The 19,403-nt window shown below is 44.3% G+C and overlaps 1 protein-coding gene across 7 annotated transcripts in view; it reads left to right on the top strand.

The window, feature by feature from the left end:
* Positions 1 to 19,403, top strand: part of cbfa2t3 (CBFA2/RUNX1 partner transcriptional co-repressor 3) — a 220,928-nt gene that overhangs the window by 137,652 nt on the left and 63,873 nt on the right. For 5 of the 7 annotated variants that reach the window (XM_073070522.1, XM_073070523.1, XM_073070518.1 and 2 more), the window contains 3 exons: positions 2,971 to 3,203; positions 8,856 to 8,945; positions 14,246 to 14,427. In XM_073070522.1, the coding sequence (XP_072926623.1) occupies positions 2,971 to 3,203; positions 8,856 to 8,945; positions 14,246 to 14,427 (505 nt within the window). The remainder of the gene's footprint in view (positions 1 to 2,970; positions 3,204 to 8,855; positions 8,946 to 14,245; positions 14,428 to 19,403) is intronic. The other 2 variants (XM_073070525.1, XM_073070519.1) reach the window with 1 other exon arrangement.

Below are 19,403 nucleotides of genomic sequence, written 5' to 3'. Positions count from 1 at the left end.
GGCACTGAAGTTGAGTGCACTTCCCGCAGATGTAGTCATTAGGGAAATCATCAGGTGTCCACAGTACTCACATCTGACAGGAGGAGCATTCCATCCTGACTAATTCATACTAACAAAGTAAAAGGCTTGTCTCCTCCTAGCTGTGCCTTTGCCTGTTAAGCAAAGTCTTCACACTCTATCACTGGCTTATTCTGACAATGGCCGCTCCACCTGAGCCGGCCCTTCTTTTATTTGCAGCGAAGGTTAGGACTCTGACACTTTCCATACCTGCGCAGTCCAAAAAGACCAGTCTTGCCCGAATCTGCTCCTTCCATCATCTCTCCCAACTTCAGCAGGGCTCTGACTCGACACATGCTTCACTCACCTGAGCCATGGAATATGAGGGTTTTACCAATGATTAGTAAACGAGTTGGAGTCAGATTTCTTTTTATCTTATCTCATGCATGTTCTAGCACCCTTGTTAATACAGTCCACATTCATAGAGATGTATGTACAAGGGACAGAGTCTGGGGGGTAATCTAGTGGTGATGGGATTTAAAGATTTTTATTAGGGGCTCTTAGGGCTGGTGTTGGGTCAGCTTCTCATCATTCTGCATTCTGACTCTGGATGATTTCTACAGTGGTGTAGAAGTTAGCTTTATTTGTCAGATGTACGTCTGAGTATGTGTGGGGCAAGCCTGCCAGTATTGCCATGCTTCTGGCACCAATGTAGCTTGCCCACACCTAACCTATCTATCTTTGGCCTGTGGGAGGAAATGGAACAGATCCACGCAGCCACAGGAGAACGTGCAAACTCCTTACAGAGAGCAGTGGGAATTGAACCGTGATTGCTGGTGTTGTAAAGTGTTACACTAATTGCTACATGCTGGGCTGCAATATTTAATATTAACACTGCTCTCTCTATACCAAACGTAAGAACAAGAATTGGTTTGTCCCCGATGCCTAAAAAATAGCATGGCTAAATTTTAAAACAAGGAATATGTCAGAAATAATGAACAAGTCAGGCAGCATCTATGAACTGAGAAAGAGGTTCCTGGCATAAACGTGTGAGGTTTGGCTAGTGGTTGACTTCAATGGAGCTAGATGAATGGAGCTGTGTGCTGCTGGCAGTTCATTTATAAGTGCCAATAACCAAAGTTGAATGTTTCCTCAGAGAGGTCAGATTTGGATTGATAGCAGAACTGGGAGAATTAGATATTTATTAAGTAAAACTTGAGCTGCTATTCTTAATATCTTGATGAAATAGATAAGGAAAGTGTGCAGTAATGGGAAGCTCATTCTCAGAGAGCACAGAAAGACTGAGATAAGGAAAGACTGTAGTAACAGGAAGGTCATTATCGCACTGAAGGTGATCAGCAAAAGAATCAAGGCTGAGATGGGAATTCTTATTTTTATTTTATTTAGCGATAGAGCACAGAATAGGCCCTTCTGGCCCTATGAGCCACATCAACCCAGCAACCCCTGACAACCCTAATTTGACCCTAACCTAATCACGGGACAACTTACAATGGCCAATTATCCTATCTGGTATGTCTTTGGACTGTAGGAGGAAACCAGAGCACCTGGGAAGAACCCAAGCATTCCATGGGGAGGTTAAATAGAGACTCCTTACAGAGGGCGCTGGGACTGAACTCTGAACTCCGACGGCCCAAGCTGTAATAGCGTTGCACTACGCTGTTGTGGTGCCCAGTCAGCATATACAAAAGAGCAATGAAAGCAGCTAAAGTAGGAAGTTTTAAAGAGAGTTATATAACTTGAAGATTACAGAAATTTGAGAGTATAAAGAATGCTGTCTGATTGGAGAAGTTGGCAGGCTGGAGCAACGGCATCATCAGGGCGTTAGGAGGTAGAAGCTGAAATGGGGAACGAAATGCATTACACTGAAGCAATTTTCACCAGGGGCTGGTGGGGAATTTCTAAGTGATGTTGCTAATTTGAGCCTGAAATATGAGCAGTAATAGGGAGACACCTGTTCAGTGTGTGAAAGTTTTTGCAGTGATGCTGTTTATAGCAACTGTAAACCATGCCATGGAAGTGGTGTATGCTTACACAGGAACAAGCAGCAGAACTAGGTTTAATGGGAATGGGTGTTAAAAAGATTCTCACATCTTTTCATGAGGTACAACCCGTACAAGTACCTTGGTAACTTTCAAGTTGCAAAGGAAACTCAAGAGTGGAGCTGCTGCAGGAAGGATTGGTTATTGCTTCAAGGGGGAGAACAAAATACTGAGTCGTCTGCAAAGTACTCACCCACTTGAATAAAGGGTGTTGATACTGCAGCCTCCTAATCTACAATAGAAGCTGTTTTGTTAGAAGGGTAGGGAGGTCTTAGTAGGGGCCCATTCACAATGCACACCACAGACAGACAGACAGACAGACATACTTTATTGATCCCGAGGGAAATTGGGTTTTGTTACAGCCGCACCAACCAAGTATAGTGTAAAAATATAGCAATATAAAACCATAAATAATTAAATAATAATAAATTAATCATGCCAAGTGGAAATAAGTCCAGGACCAGCCTATTGACTCAGGGTGTCTGACACTCCGAGGGAGGAGTTGTAAAGTTTGATGGCCACAGGCAGGAATGACTTCCTATGATGCTCAGTGTTACATCTCGGTGGAATGAGTCTCTGGCTGAATGTACTCCTGTGCCTAACCAGTACATTATGAAGTGGATGGGAGTCATTGTCCAAGATGGCATGCAACTTGGACAGCAACCAGATGTTTGCTGTGGTCCTTGAAAGTGTGGTCCCTTATTGAGGAGCTTGCTGCATTATGTTACTGCTACGGCAGTGACTGAGTGGACTAGCTCTCATCCCAATGCCTTTGTAAATGGTACTTTTTCACAGCAGTAAAGGCACTGAATGACCCCATTAGCCTAGCAATGGCATATCGTCAGTCTCCAAGTGTAACGTGAATGAATGTGCACATTCGGTCTCACTCTGCACCTTTCTCCAATTCTCTCAGCAGTGATGAATGGGACCAGTCACTTGCCAACTGCTCCATCTATCTCCAAAGGGCTCAGCGATGGTCCTGCCACCTCAACCTCTGCCTCTCTTACCAATCAGCAGTTGCCTGTCACATGTGCAGCCAAACAACTCACCAAACTGAAACGCTTTCTGACTACAGTGCAGCAGTTCGCCAACGACATCTCCCCAGAAATTGGAGAGCGCGTCAGAAGCTTGGTGTTGGGACTCGTGGTAGGTGAAATTGGAAAGTGTGCCAGAGCTTGGTGTTGGGACTCGTGGTAGGTGAAATTGGAAAGTGTGCCAGAGCTTGGTGTTGGGACTTGTGGTTCATAATTTCCTGTTGTTGATCCTCTAGTTTAGTTCATCATCACCAAACGGGTTCACTAATTTGAGCAAAACCTACGCACTGATAATAGAGTTGTAGAGTTATCCGTGCAGAAGAAGGCCATTCAGCCCAATACCATGGCTAGCCAGGGTATTTTTCTGAGTTAGTCTTATTTGCTGCGTTTGGCCCATATCCCTCTAAACCTTTCCTATCCATGAATCTGTCCGAAGTGTCTTTTAATTGCATTATTTTACCTGCCTGCACTTCTTCCTCTGGCAGCTCGTTCCATATTCCCACCGTCTGCTGAGAGAAATAGTTGCCCCTCAGACCCCCTTTAAATCTTTTCCCCCTCATTTTAAATCTAAGCTCTCTAGTTTTAGGCTTCCCCTACCTGAGAAAAAGTCTGTAACAATCCAACTTATCAATGCTACTTGTGAATTTATAAACCTCTGGATAATTACCTCTCATTCTCAATTGCTCCAGGGAAATATGTCCCAGCTTATCCAGTCTCCCCTCCTTTAAGCTCCCCAGTCTCAGCCACAGGCTGTCTTACCCTCTCTAGCTTAATCATATCCTCCCTATAAAATGACAACCAGACCTGTACACAATATTCCAGTCTCGCCAACAGCTGTGCCTTGGCATTCCAACCCTCGTACTCATTGCTTTCATTGGATGGAGCAAGCATTCCACATGTCTTCTTAAACACAAGAGATTTTGCAGATGATGTAAGTCTAGAGTTCACACAAAATGCTGGAGGAACTCAGCCGGTCACACAGCATCCGTGGAAATGAATAAGCAGTCAATGTTTTAGGCTGAGACCCTTCTTCAGGACTGGAAAGGAAGGGAAAGATGGCAGAATAAAAAGGTGGGGGGAGGGGAGGAGGACAAGCTAGAAGGTGATAGGTGAACCAAGGTGGGTGGGAAAGGTAAAGGGTTGGAGAGAAAGAAATCTCATAGGAGAGGAGAAGTGGACCATGGGAGAAAGAGAAGGAGAGGGGCTTTAGGGAGAGAGGTGATAGGCAGGTGAAGAAAAGAGGTAAGAGTAGGGAATAGAAAAAGGGGCAAGAAAAAAAATTACTGGAAGGAGAAATCAATGTTCATGCTATGAAGTTGGAGGCTACCCATATGGAATATGAGGTATTGCTCCTCCACCCTGAGAGTTCTCTGTCTCCATCTCTGGAGACAAGCTATCAATTAACATTTTTTATAAACCTACCAATTCCCACGACTATCTTGACTATACCTCTTCCCACCATGTTTCCTCTAAAAATTCTACTCTCTTTTCTCAGTTCCTTTGTCTTCACCATGTCTGTTTCCAGGATGTGATTTTCCTTTCCAGGACATCAGAGGTGTTCCTCCTCCTTCAAAGAATTGGGTTTCATCATTGATAATGGCCTCATCCACATTTCCTCCACTTCCCAGATATCCATGCTCACCCCAGTTTCCTGCTGCCTTAACAGGGATAGAATTCCTCTTGTCCTTACCTACTGTCCAATGAGTCTCCGCATCCAAAATATCATTCTCTACAACTTCCACCATCTCCAATGGGATCTTACCACCAAACACATCTTTACCTCCTCCCACCTCACTCTCCACTTTCCACAGGAATCGCTCCCTCTGTGATTTCCTTGTCCATTCGTCCTTCCCCACTAATCTCCCTCGGGTACATCTCCCTGCAAGTGACAGAGAATCTGCACATGCCCATTCACATAGAGTCGGAAGCTGTTGAATTATTGTGGGTAGAGCTAAGGAACTGCAAGGGTAAAAAGACTAGATAAATGTGAGATGTTGCACCTCAGTAGGACAAATGCAAGAAGACATTACACTGTCAAGAGCAAGGTCTTTAACAACAGTGTTGCTGAGCGAAGGGATCTTGCGATCCAAATTCATAGCTGCTTGAATGTGGGTATACATGTTGAGAAGGCTTAAGAAGTGGGTTAAGAAGGCTTATGGAATACTTGCTTTTATTAGTCAAGGCAATGAGTTCAAAAGTCAGGAGGTTATGTTGCAAATTTATAAATCTCTGGTTAGGCCACATTAGAAGTATTGCATACAGTTCTGGTTGCCTCACTATAGGAAGGATATGGTGCAGAAGAGGTTCACCAGGATGTTGCCTGGTTTAGAGGGCATGTAGTTCATAGTTGTGGATGCCTGGAATGTGCTGCCTGGTATAGTGGTGGAAGCAAATACATTGGAGGCTTTTAAGAGACATTTGGATAGGCACATGGATGTAGGAAAATGGAGGGATATATGTTTGGGTGATTTTGATTTGCTTTTTAGCCGGTTTGACACAACATCGTGGGCCGTATGGCCTGTTCCTGTGTTGTACTCTTTGATCTTGTTGTGTTCTATGACCCTGATGGGAGTTATATACAGACCCCCAAACATTTGGCATGGACATGGTCAACAAATTACAATGGGAGATAGAAAATACATGCCAAAGGAGCAATGTTGCAATAGTTTTGGGTGATTTCAATATACAGGTAGATTGGGAAAATCAGGTTGGTGCTGGATTACAGGAGGGGGAGTTTCTAGAGTGCTTATGAGATGGCTTTTAAGAGCAGCTCATTGTTGAGCCCGCTAGGAGATCAGCTTTCCTGGATTGGGTGTTGTGCAATGATCTGGAATTGATTAGAGAGCTTAAGGTACAAGAACACTTATGGGCAAGTGATCATAATGCGATAGAATTCACCCTGACATTTGAGCAGAAGAAGCTAAAGTTGGATGTATCAGCTTTACGGTGGAGCAAAGGGAATCACAGAGGCATGAGAGAGGAGGTGGCCAAAATTGATTGGAAAAGAACACTGGCAGGGATGATGGCAGAGCAGCAATGCCTGGAATTTCTGGAAGCAATTCGGAAAACACAGGATATATATGAATAAACTCTTCTTTGGCTTCCAGCCGGGTACAGTTATTGATTTTAACTGATGTTTCAATGACAAACTCTTGGGAAGCCAGACAAGAGTTTATTTGTCCTATATGCCAGGAGAGCACCAGATCCTTTTTAACAGGATTATACATCCCAAAGTGGAAGAAGTATTCTAAAAGCAAGATGACACATTGTGGCTAATAAGAGAAGGCAACTAAAAAAGATCATACAGAAGGAAAAGATGGAATATGAAAGTAAGCTAGCCAATTATATTAAAAAGGCTCTTCAGATACATGAAGTGTTAAAAGGAGATGAGAATGGATATTGGACCACTGGAAAATGATACAAGAGAGGTAGTAATGGGAGACAAGGAAATGGTAGATGAACTGAATAAGTATTTTGCATCAGTCTTCACTATGGAAGACACTAAAAGTATGCTGGATTTTTGAGAGTGTCAGGGGGCAGAAGTGTGTGAAGTTGCCATCACTAGGGAACAGACTCTTAGGAAATTGAAAGGTCTGAAGGTAGATAAGCCACCTGAACCAGATGGTGTACAACCCAGGGTTCTAAAAGAGAGGGCTGAAGCAATTGGTCAGGCATTAGTAACCATCTTTCAATAATCATAGATTTAGGAATGGTTCTGGAATACTGGAAAATTGCAAGTGTTACTTCAGTCTTCAGGAAGGGAGAGAAGCAGAAGCAAAGAAGTTATATGCCAGTTAGTCTGACCTCAGTGGTTGGGAAGATGTTGGAGTCAATTATTAAGGATGTGGTCTTGGAGGCACGTGGTAAAATAGGCTGTAGTCAGCATGGTTTCCTCAAGGGAAAATCTTCCCTAACAAATCTGTTGGAATTTTTGATTACACAGATTAGGAGAATGGGCAAAGAAGTGGCAAATGGAATATGATGTTAGGAAGTATATGGTCATGCACTTTAGTAGAAGAAATAAAAGCGTAGACTATTTTCTAATTGGAGAGAAAATTTAAAAATCTGAGGTGCAAAGGGACTTGGGAGTCCTTGTGCAGAATTCCCTGATGATGACACAAAGCTTGGGGGTGTTGTGGATAGTGTGGAGGGCTGTCAGAGGTTCAGTGGGACATCGATAGGATGCAAAACTGGGCTGAGAAGTGGCAGATGGAATTCAACTCAGTTAAGTGTGAGGTGGTTCATTTTGGTAGGGAATGAGTTTAAGAGCCAAGAGGTAATGTTACAGCTAATAGGACCCTGGTCAGACCCAACTTGGAGTACGCAGGTTGACTCTATTGTTAAGAAGACTTACGGAGCATTTACCTTCATCAACCATGGGATTGAGTTTAAGAGCCGAGAGGTAATGGTCAGTATTGCACTCAATTCTGGTCACCTCACTACAGGAAAGATGTGGAAACTATAGAAAGGGTGCAGGGGAGATTTACAAGGATGTTGCCTGGATTGGAGGGCGTACCTTATGAGAATAGGTTGAGTGAACTTGGACTTTTCTCCTTGGAGCGATGGAGGATGAGAGGTGACCTGATGGAGGTGTATAAGATGATGAGAGGCATTGATCATGTGGATGGTCAGAGGCTTTTTCCCCAGGGTTGAAATGGCTAACATGAGAGGGCAGAGTTTTAAGGTGCTTGGAAGTAGATACAAGGGAGATGTCAGAAGTGGTGGGTGCATGGAACGCACTGCCAGTGACGCTGGTAAATGTGGATGCAATAGGAGACTCTTAGACAGACTCTTACATGGAGCATAGAAAAATAGAGGGCTGTGTGGTAGGGAAATTCTAGCCAGTTTCTAGAGTAGGTTACATGGCCAGCACAACATTGTGGGCTGAAGGGCCTGTAATGTTCTGTAGATTTCTATGTTCTGTGTTCTAAAGCGAGAAATTAGGGCTGAGCAGGAAAATAGTTCAGCCATGATAAAATGATGGAACAAACACAATGGGCCAAGTGGCCTAATTCTGCTCCTATATCTTATGGTCTTATAGTCCTGTCATACCTCCCACTTTCACATCTAAGTTGTTAGTGTACATTGAGGAGCTTGGGCTGAAACTTAAATTCAAAATCTTAAATACAAAAATGTCTGGGATGTTACCCAGGTGCAGGTAAATTGGCCTAGGTTGTGTGGATCAGCAGGTTAAATGCACTGTTGAGAAATCGGTGTGTGATTCATAGATTTCAGCCTCATAACATTTTACAGCATGTTGGAAAATAACTTTAAGCTTAAAGAGATAAGCTTTATTTGTCACATGTATATCGAAACATACAATGAAATGCATCATTAGAATTAATGATCAACAGGAGGTGCTGGGGCAACCTGCAAGTGCCACCATGTTTCTGGCACCAATATTAGCATGCCTACAACTTATTAACCCTAACCTGTATGTGGGAGGAAACGCATGTGGTCACGGGGAGAATGTAGAAACAACTTACAGACAGTAGTGGGAAATGAACACAGCTCACTGATGCCATAAAGCATTCCGCTAACCCCTACGCTTTACGTTGTGAGCAGACATTGAGACCCAAAAGGTCTGTTCCTTTGCTGGGTTGATTTCTGTTGATGTTCATCTTATCAGGTCAGGGTGACTTCTGATGACGAGGCTGTATTTGTGTGTTCATTGGAGAAAGCTGAATTATCAATATTGTATATTAGATGTACATCAGGTCTTGGTGATTTGGAATTGAAAATAACTTATTTTTATATTTTGCAGAATTCTACCCGGACTATAGAGGAATTTCACTCAAAGCTTCAGGAGGCAACCAACTTCCCATTGAGGCCTTTTGTCATTCCTTTCCTGAAGGTAGGGTGCATCACTAAGATAGCTGCCTCACTTTATGATTTCTTTGTGGTCCTGATTCTTGGTATAATCTGGCGGAATAGTTATCAAGAGTTGTCAATGTGAAGTATTGCACCTTGGTAGGTCAAATGTGAAGGGATGGTACACTGTTAACATCAGAATCAGCATCCATTTTTATATTGTGTATTTAATATTTCATTAATATTTGAGTAATATTGTTAATATATTATTTGATTAAGTATTCTTTGTTGTTTACATAATGCATTACAGGCTGTATGTAAAAGTACTGTGTGTGAGTGACATTATCACAGCACCACATCAAATTTGGATGCTGTGCTAAAAGTAAATACAAAATGTATACATTCTCCTTGGCTCCTGTCTTTTTCTTTCAATTGCTTTTATGTTTTGGAGTTACAAAACATAACAGAGCCGATGAGGAAGTTTTACACGAACCTGAGACGACTTTCTACCTGTTGAAGCACAGCAAGACATTTGAATTAAAATAAAGTGCAGCGAGACATTCAAATAAAAAAAAAGCACAGTGAGACTTCTGAGTTTAAAAAAGTGCAACACATTTGTTTCTTTGCAAAGGGAAGAGTAAGGTGTTTGGGTAAAAAATAAGCAGAAACTCGGGTTCATAAACAGCGATTACCGGTGATAATAATAATAAATACAAAGGACAGAAATGACAGGCTGCATTGGAAAGACAGGCATTGTTGATTGCACAAGAGATAAGAAATATGTATACTGAGCAAATTGAACTGTATTTTGAAACAAATGAAACAACCAATGAGAAATGGGTGCCAGTTTTGCTGAGTGCATTGGATTTAAAGCCATACAGTTTGTTTAGAAGTTTAACTACTCCAAGCAAATTAGCTGAAATTAGTCCAATCACAAATAAGAACATCTGCAGATGCTGTAAATCTGAGTAATACAAAAAAAATACTGGAGGAACTCAGCAAGCCAGGCACCATCTATGCAAAAGAGTACAGTCAATATTTTGGGCCGAGACCCTTCATTAGACTTTGCATCAATATTTTGGATGCAGGATAGATCTTCAGAGATGTTGACACCTAGTAACTTCAAACAGTTCACCCTTTCCACTGCTGATCTCTCAGTGAGGGTCAGTGTGTGTTCCCTTGACTTCCTGAAATCCACAATCAATTCCTTGGGCCTACTGATGATGAGTGCAAGGTTGTTGTTGCGACACCACTCAACCAGCTGATCTATCTCACTCCTGTACGCCTCCTCATCACTACCTGAAATTCTGCCAATAATAGATGTGTCATCAGCAAATTTAGAGATGGTGTTTAAGTTGTGGGTGTAGAGAGAGTAGAATGATGGTCTAAGCACACGTCCTTGAGGTGCAACAGTATTGTTTGTCATTGAGGTGGAGATGTTATTTTCAATCCACACTGACTGTGGTCTCCCAGTGAGCAAGTCAAGGATCCAGTTGCTGAAGGAGGTACAGAGACCCAGGTTTTTGAGCTTGTTGATTAGAGCCGAGGGTATGATTGTAATCAATGAATAGCAGCCTGATGTAGGAATTCTGTTATCCAGGTGATCCAAGGCTGGGTGGAGAGCCAGTGAGATTGCATCTGCTGTAGACCTATTGTGGCGATAGGCAAATTGCAGTGGGTCCAGGTCCTTGCTTAGGCAGGAGTTAATTCTGGCCATGACCACATCACAGGAGATGCGAGTGCAAGTGGGCAGTAGAAGTTGAGGCAGCTTACCCTGCTCTTCTTGAGATGGTATCATTTTGAAGCAGGGTGAACCTCCAACTGCAGAGATGTCCTGGAACACTCCCGCCAGTTGGTTAACACGGGTTTTCAATGCTTACCATGTACCCCATCAATGCCTGATACCTTGCCAGGGTTCACCCTCTTGAAAGAAGTTCTGACTTCAATGTGAACTTAATGTGAAATATGTTCACATGTTTGTATGTCCTGGGCCTCCTGACAGCAACTTGTTATCAACACCAATTTTAAAGACATAAAGATGAGCTTTATTTGTCACACGTACATCGAAACATACGATGAAATGTATCTGTACAATGTACTGTGTATGTTAATCAAAATGGCTTCTTTGTTTTGTTAAGAGTAGGAATGCTTCTTTGTTATGATAAGTGCTTTCTCTCGCAGTTGTTTAGCTTTAGAACTGCTGATAACGGGATTGTATTCATTTGTTAACCAATGGGCAATTGTTATTTCGTCTTGTGGGTATGGGAGGGGGTTTTTTTGTGGTCTTTTCGGGGAGTCGGGAAGAAGAGGCCAAAGAAGGTGGATGTGTGCTGCACTGCTCGGTCGACCACGAGGGTGGTCCCAGGTGCAAGGACGTGGAGGTCGGAGGAAAGTGACGAGAGGTTGAATGTATATTCCATAACGGTATCTGGTGTGATTTTGATATTGTGTGTGTGCGCCGTGGCATAAACTTGATTCCCACATCACTTGCATGTACGGGAGGTGGGGTTGGTGAGTGGCTGGATCTCCTTTTCCCCTAGACATTTTCCAGCCTGTTGGGTAAGTGTTACATTTGTGGGGTACTCGTCCCAGATTGAATTGTCAGGGGTTGTGGAATCGCGCAGGCAGTAGTGCGGAGATGGACAGAGATAAGATTGTTAACTGGTGTGATTTGGAAGATGTACTGGTGCAGTATGCCTGTGTAGTGAGCGGAGTGGATTTTCGAGTTTCGGGAGATGCGTTAGTGCGGGGGTTGAATTTGGTAAAAGGATGGGGCAGGTAGAATTGGTAGCTCGATGGTGTGGTAAAGAGGTGGAGTCTAGTTGGGTGTTGGTACGTACGAGTGCTGACATCATGACATTGGAACTGCCAGCGACGGTCAGTGTTCCGGGGGAAGCAGAGCCGTGGGGGCTCCACACCCTCTCCGAGGATGAGGATGACGTGACACCGGAGGTGGATGTAGAGCTAGAGGTGGCCCCCAGAGAGGTGCCCGTCACTAGTAAAGGGAGGTCGGAAGAGGGAGGCGTGACTAGGCCCCGCCCCCCCAGGTAGGGGGGAAGCCTCGGAGCTGGCAGCCGCACTTAACTCCCTGGTGGGAGTGGCCGAGAGGCCCCGGCTGAAGCTGGGGGTGTTCTCAGGAGCCAAGCCTACTCCGGACGGGGAGGTGGACTATGAGACCTGGATCGAGCATACATCTCTGATGTTAGAGAAGTGGCCAGGCTCGGAGGAGGAGAAGAGGCAGCGATTGGTGGGAAGTTTGAGGGGTTTGGCAGCCAAAACAGTCCGGGAGTTGAAAGCTGAAAAGCTTGGTGCTTCAGTGGAGGAGTGTATGGAAGTTTTGGAGGGAGCGTTTGGATTGTTGGGGAATCCCTGGCTGCTTTTAGCAGAGTTTCAACACCTGGAACAAGGAAGAGGGGAAAAACTCTCCGAGTACATACTTAGGATGGAGGGAATGCTTACGGGGTTGCGGCGCCGGGGGGTAGTGAAGGCGCTCGACGTGGCTAGAGCGAGGATGAGTCAGATATTCCGTGGCTCTCTGGAGAAGGACGAGGAGTAGGAGAGCATCCCTGCCCCTGGAGTGAAGGCTATGTGTCAGTTTGCTATTACCATGAAGGCCGAGGAAAGAGGAAGGCTGGAGCGAGCCGTGGACCCTTTGGGGGCTTTGGATGATGCCCTACCCTTGGCTTACTGTGACCTGACCACACTGCAGACTAAACAGTTGCTGGAACTAAGTCTGGGGGAAGTGTACTAGGTACAAGTCTTGTACCGGGTCACGGTGCCTCTGGACCAACCCCGGCATTGGCAATTGGTCATGCCAAAGAAGTATCGGCAGACTGTACTCCAGGCCTTGCATGATGATTCCGGACACTTGAGGGTGGAAAAGACCTATGGATTACGCAAAGACCAGTTCTACTGGCCCCGGATGAGAGGGGAGGTTGAAGAATACTGTAGGAAATGCAGTTGTTGCATCAGGAGGAAGACCCTGCCAGTGTCAGTGGCTCCACTGTCGCACTTGCAGAGTACGGGACCTCTGGACCTGGGGTGTCTGCGGCAGAGGGTTCGCAGGTGAAGAGGGATCCCAGTGAGGGGGATGGTGGGGATCCGACAGGAGTATCCCCCGCGGTGTCTGAGGCGAAAGGGTCGGCAGAAGGGTTACGGAGATCTCAGAGAAGTAGGCGCTCCCCGGAGCGGTTGACATATGCGGTGCCAGGAGAACCGAGTGTGATTTCTACCGCCCTGGGCAGTTATGTCGCTGCTTTCTGCACCTGGGTTGGGTTTTGTGTGTTGTAAGAAGCTTTGGGGAAATCTGATAATGTCATGAGGGCATGACATTTGCTGGTGGGGGTTGAATGTACAATGTACTGTGTATGTTAATCAAAATGGCTTCTTTGTTATGATTTTCTCTCTCAGTTGTTTAGCTTTAGAATTGCTGATAACGGGGATTGTATTCACTTGTTAACCAATGGAGAATTGTTATTTTGTCTTGTGGGTTTGGGAGGGGGTTTTTTTGTGGTCTTTTCGGGAGTCGGGAAGAAGATGCCGAGGAAGGTGGACATGTGCTGCACTGCTCAGTTGACCACGAGGGTGGTCCCAGGTGCGAGGACGTGGAGGTCGGAGGAAAGTGACGAGGGGTCGAATGGTTCGATGGTTGAGCTCCAACGATGTGCACTAAACTGACTGAATTCTGATAAGTTGGTGCCTTTTACTTTATTTTCTTTTCCTTCATATATACTGTATTGTTAGTACTCATTTAGTTCTAGTAAAATCTTTAAAGTATATTCCATAACGGTATCTGGTGTGAGTTTGATATTGTGTGTGCAACACGGCATTAACTTGATTCCCACAGCACCTGCGTGTACGGGAAGTGGGGTTGGTGAGTGGCTGGATTTCCTTTTCCCCTAGACATATACCAGCCTGTTGGGTAAGTGTTACATATCGTTTGCGTCAGATCAAATCAGCAAGGTTTGTGCTGGGGCAGCCTGCAAGAGTCACCATGCTACGACTCACTAACCCTAGCCTTAGATCCTTTGGAGGGAACTGGAGCATGTGGAGGTTTCTGTGCAGTTACCAGGAAAGGTACAGACTTCTTACAATGCCAGGAATCTACCCCAATCTTACAACTGGCACTGTAAAGCATATGGTGCTAACTGAGCTGTCCCACATGGAATTACAGAAGAATTTTGCTTCTGTGCATTTGTACTTAGCAATTTAATTTTCCCCTCAGTAGAACCCGGCTCTGTTCAGTTTCAGGCCATATCTGCTTGGCCATCAAAAGAAGCAGGCTGAATTGCAGTATCTTGAAAAGCCTGAGGTTTCATTTGTTTGAACTTGGTTTAATTGCAGGCTAATCTACCACTGTTACAACGAGAACTCTTCCACTGTGCTAGGCTTACGAAGCAAACTCCAGCTCAGTACTTGGCCCAAAATGAACAACTGCTTCTAAACAGCAACAACAGCTTGCCACTCGACTCCTCGGAAATCCTGCTGGAAGTCAATGAAAGTGGCAAACGAAGCACCCCCGACAGGTAGGTGTACTGTAACTAAACAAGATCTTGACTGCTCTTTGGCCATTTAGAAACCCTATTTAGTCATTCAGTATAGCCCCTCCTGTTGGCTGTGTCCAATGCCCTTACCCTGTCTATTATGTTACTGGGATTTATACTGTGATTAAAGATGAGCTTTATTTCTCACATCCACTCAGTGGCCACTTTATTAGGTATGTCTGTACATCTGCCTGTTAATGCAAATATTTAATCAGCCAATCATGAGGTTGCTGCCATGTGATTGGCTGATTAGATCATAAAACCATAAGCCATAGGAGCAGAATTAGGCCATTCAGTCCATCAAGTCTGCTCTGCCATTCCATCATGGCTGATCCCAGATCCACTCAACTCCATACACCTGCCTTCTTGCCATATCCTGTGATGCCTTGACCAATCAGGAAACAATCAACTTCTGCTTTAAATATACCCATGGACTTTGCCTCCACCGCAGTCTGTGGCAGAGAATTCCACAGATTCACCATTCTTTGACTGAAACAATTTTCCCTTACTTCTGTTCTAAAGGGTGGCCCCTCAGTTTTGAGTCTGTGCCCTCTAGTTCTGGATACCCCTCACCATATGAAGCATCCTCTCCATATCCACCTTTTCTAGTTCTTTCAACATTTGGTAGGTTTCAATGAGATTTCCCCCCCTCCCCCCGAGCATTCTTCTAAATTCCATTGTGTACAGACCCAAAGCTACCAAGTGCTCAATTGGGTTTTTTGTTGTTTATGAAAATGATTAAGTTTGCAGAGGATATGAATATTGGTGGAGTTGTAGATTGTGGAGAGGATTGTCAAAGGGCAAAGTGAGATATACACACAGTGGCCGCTGTACACCTCATTAATGCAAATACCTAATCAGCCAATGATGTGACAGCAATTTAATGCACAAAGGCATGCAGACATGGTCAAGTGGTTCAGTTGTTCAGACTAAACATCAGAATGGGGATGAAATGTGATCTAAGTGATCTTGAACATGTAATGATTGTTGTTGGTGCCAGACGGGGTGGTTTGAGGATCTCAGAAACTGCTGATCTCCTGGGTAAATCAAATAACCATCTGTTACAACAGTGCTATGCAGAAGGGCATCTCTGAATGCACAAAACATGTAGTTGATGAGCTACAGCAGCAGAAGTCCATGAGCATGTGCTCAGTGGCCACTTTAATAGGTACAGGAGTGTGGTAAACCATGTATATAGGTTGTAACTGGGTTATGTATCTGGACATGCCTGGACACGCCCCTCTGCTGACTGCTCTTGTGGCTCCTCCCACTGACCCCTGAATAAAGGCGATTGTGTTACTGCTCCTCCCACAGTCCGGGACAGACATACAACATGGATGTGGATCCATTTTACTGTTAATAAAAGCCTTTCAGTATTTACTCTACTTCCAGTCTTTTGGAGTCATTGATAGTGCATCAAGGAGGTATCTAACAAAGTGGCTACTGAGTGTATACATCCTTGTACATCAATGATCAACACTGTCTATGGATGTGCTGGGGGCAGCCCGCAAGTGTTTCTGGTGCCAACATAGCATGCTCACAACTTACTAACCCTAACCTATCCGTTTATGGAATGTGGGAGGTAACCGGAGCACCCAGAGGATATCCTGTGGTAATGGAAGAATGTACAAATGACACTTGGAATCACTGGCACTCTAAAGCATTACACTAACTACATTACCATGCTGCCCCAAAGTTCTTCACAAGATTGTTATCGAATCATGTAAACCATTATTAGGGTGGTTTTAAGGAGAAAAAGGAAGGCAAAGTTTTGGACAGGAGATTTAAAAGTTTAGAGTGTTGGCAGCTGAAGACAGAGCAACCGTGCGGTTCAGCTTGTGCAGGAGTGATAGGTGAACTGGATTTGATGTGACTCATGCAACATTGCTATAGATAAGATCATTCACAAATGCTAAAAGAAAGTAGCTAAATGTGAGTGCATCAGAACATCAGAGGCTGCTGGTAACAAAGGAGCATGAGATGAGGCAGGGACAGAGTTAAGAAGTGGGCAGTCTTAGAGGGCCATAATTCTCTCAACTGATGGTGCTGGCTGTAACTGTTTCAATCCAGTTATGGCGTTAAATTGTTTCATTGAGATTGAGCGAAATTTCCATTCATGTACCATGGAGAGCATTCTAACTGGCTGCATCACTGTTTTGTATGGAGGGGCCACTGCACAGAATTGGAAAAAGCTGCAGAAAGTTGTAAACTCAGCCAGCTCCATCATGGGCTCGAGCCTGCCCGGCGTTGAGGACATCTTCAAAAGGTGATATCTCAAAAAGGCGACATCTGTCAATACGAAGCAAGGACTTGCCCTCTTCTCATTGCTGCCATCAGGAAGGAGATACGGGAGCCTGAAGGCACACACTCAATGATTCAGCAACAGCTTCTTCCCCTCTGCCATCAGGAAGGAGGTACGGGAGCCTGAGGGCGCACACTCAATGATTCAGCAACAGCTTCTTCCCCTCTGCCATCAGGAAGGAGGTACGGGAGCCTGAGGGCGCACACTCAATGATTCAGCAACAGCTTCTTCCCCACAGCCATCAGATTTCTGAACAGACAATGAACCCATGTACACTAAATCCTTTTGTTTTGCTTGCTTTTTGCACTGTTTATTTAATTTAATTTGTACATAAATATTTCTTATTTTACTTTATAGTTTTTATGTATTGCACTGTACTGCTGCAACAAAACACCAAATTTCACAACATACAGTATGCCGGTGATATGATATTAGAACATAGAAAATCAAAATCTACAGCACATTACAGGCCCTTTGGCCCACAATGTTGTGCTAGCCATATAACCTACTCTAGAAACTGCCTAGAATTTCCCTACCGCACAGCCCTCTATTTTACTAAGCTCCATGTACCTATCTGAAAGACTCTTAAAAGACCCTGTTGTATCCACCTCCACCACCACTGCTGGAAGCCCATTTCACACACCCACCATTCTCTGTGTGGAAAACTTTGGGTGGCAATGTGAAATATGAGGAGGATGTTAGGAGAATGCAGGGTGACTTGGACAGGTTGGGTGAGTGGGCAGATGCAGTTTAATGTGGATAAATATGAGGTTATCCACTTTGGTGACAAGAACAGGAAGGCAGATTACTATCTGAATTTCACCCAGAGTTGTGGATCTATGGAATGCTCTGCCTCAGAAGGCAGTGGAGGCCAATTCTCTGGATGCTTTCAAGAAAGAGTTAAATAGAGCTCTTAAAGATAGCGAGTCAAGGGATATGGGGAAAAGGCAGGAATGGGGTACTGATTGTGGATGATCAGCCATGATCACATTGAATGGCGGTACTGGCTCAAAGGGCCGAATGGCCTACTCCTGCACTATTGTCTATTGTCTATTAACCCTGACATCCCCTTGGTACCTATTTCCAAGCACCTTAAAACAATGCCCCCTTGTGTTAGCCATTTCAGCTTTGGGGAAAAAAACCTCTGACTATCCACACAATCAATGCCTCTCATCATCTTATACACCTCTATCAGGTCACCTCTCATCCTCCGTCACTCCAAGGAAAAAAGGCCAAGTTCATTCAACCTATTCTCATAAGGCATGCTCTCCAATCCAGGCAACATCCTTGTAAATCTTCTCTGCATCTTTCCTGTAATGCAGTGACCAGAACTGAACACAGTACTCCAAGTGGAGTCTAATTAAGGTCTTGTATAGCTGTAACATTACCTCACGGCATTTGAACTCAATCCCATGGTTGATGAACACCAAGACACCATAAGACTTCTTAACAAAACTGTCAACTGGCACAGCAGCTTTGAGTGTCCTATGGACACGGACCCCATGATCTTTCTGATTCTCCAAGAGTCTACCACTAATACTATATTCTGTCTTCAAATTTGACCTACCAAAATGAACCACTTCACGTTTATTTGGGTTGAACTCCATCTGCCACTTCTCAGCCCAGTTCTGCATCCTATCGCCATCCCACTGTAACCTCTGACAACCTTCCACACTATCCACAACACCCCAACCTTTATATCATCAGCAAACCTACTAATCCACCCTCCTACCTCATCCAGATCATTTATTAAAATCACAAAGAGGAGGGGTCCCAGGACAGATGCCTACCGAACACCACTGGTCACTGACATCCATGCAGAATATGAACCATCTACAACCACATTTTGCCTTCTGTAGGCAAGCCAATTCTGAAACCACAAAGCAAGCTCTCCTTGAATCCCATACTGCCTTATCTTTTGAATGAGCATTGCATGGAGAACCTTATCAAATGCCTTACTGAAATCCATATACACTTCATCCACGGCTCTACCTTCATCAATGTGTTTTGTCACATCCTCAAAGAATTCAATGAGGTTCATAAGGCACGACCTGCCCTTGACAAAGCCATGCTGACTATCCCTAATCAGATTATGGCTCTCCAAATGCTCATAAATCCTGCCTCTCAGGATTTTCTTCAACAAATTGCCCACCACTAAAGTAAGACTCACTGGTCTATATTTTCCTGGGTTAACTCAACTACCTTTCTTGAACAAGGGAACAACATTTGCAACCCTCCAATCCTCTGGTACTTCTCCTGTCCCTATTGATGATGCAAAGAAGCTTAGCTATGGTAAAGGAGATAGAGTTGTGATCACTACCTCCAAAATGCTCTCCCACCAAGAGATCTGACACCTGAGCAGGTTAATTTCCCAATACCACATCAAGTACAGCCTCTCCTGTAGTTGGTTTATCTACATATTGTGTATGTTCAGGAAACCTTCCTGAACACACCTAACAACCTCCACTCCATCTAAACCCCTTGCTGTAAGGAGATGCCAGTCAATATTAGGAAAGTTAAAATCAACCATCACAAGAATCGTATTGTTATTCCACTGTTCCTGAGTCTGCCTCCCTATCTGCTCCTCAGTGTTCCTGTTACTATTGGGAGGTTGATTAAAAAAAAACACCTAGTAGAGTTATTGCCCCCTTCCTGC

Source organism: Hemitrygon akajei, chromosome 17 (assembly GCF_048418815.1).
Source record: "Hemitrygon akajei chromosome 17, sHemAka1.3, whole genome shotgun sequence".
Classification (NCBI taxonomy): Eukaryota; Metazoa; Chordata; class Chondrichthyes; order Myliobatiformes; family Dasyatidae; genus Hemitrygon; species Hemitrygon akajei.
Note: the sequence above shows the minus strand (reverse complement) of the source record. Positions and strands in the feature narration are given on the sequence as shown.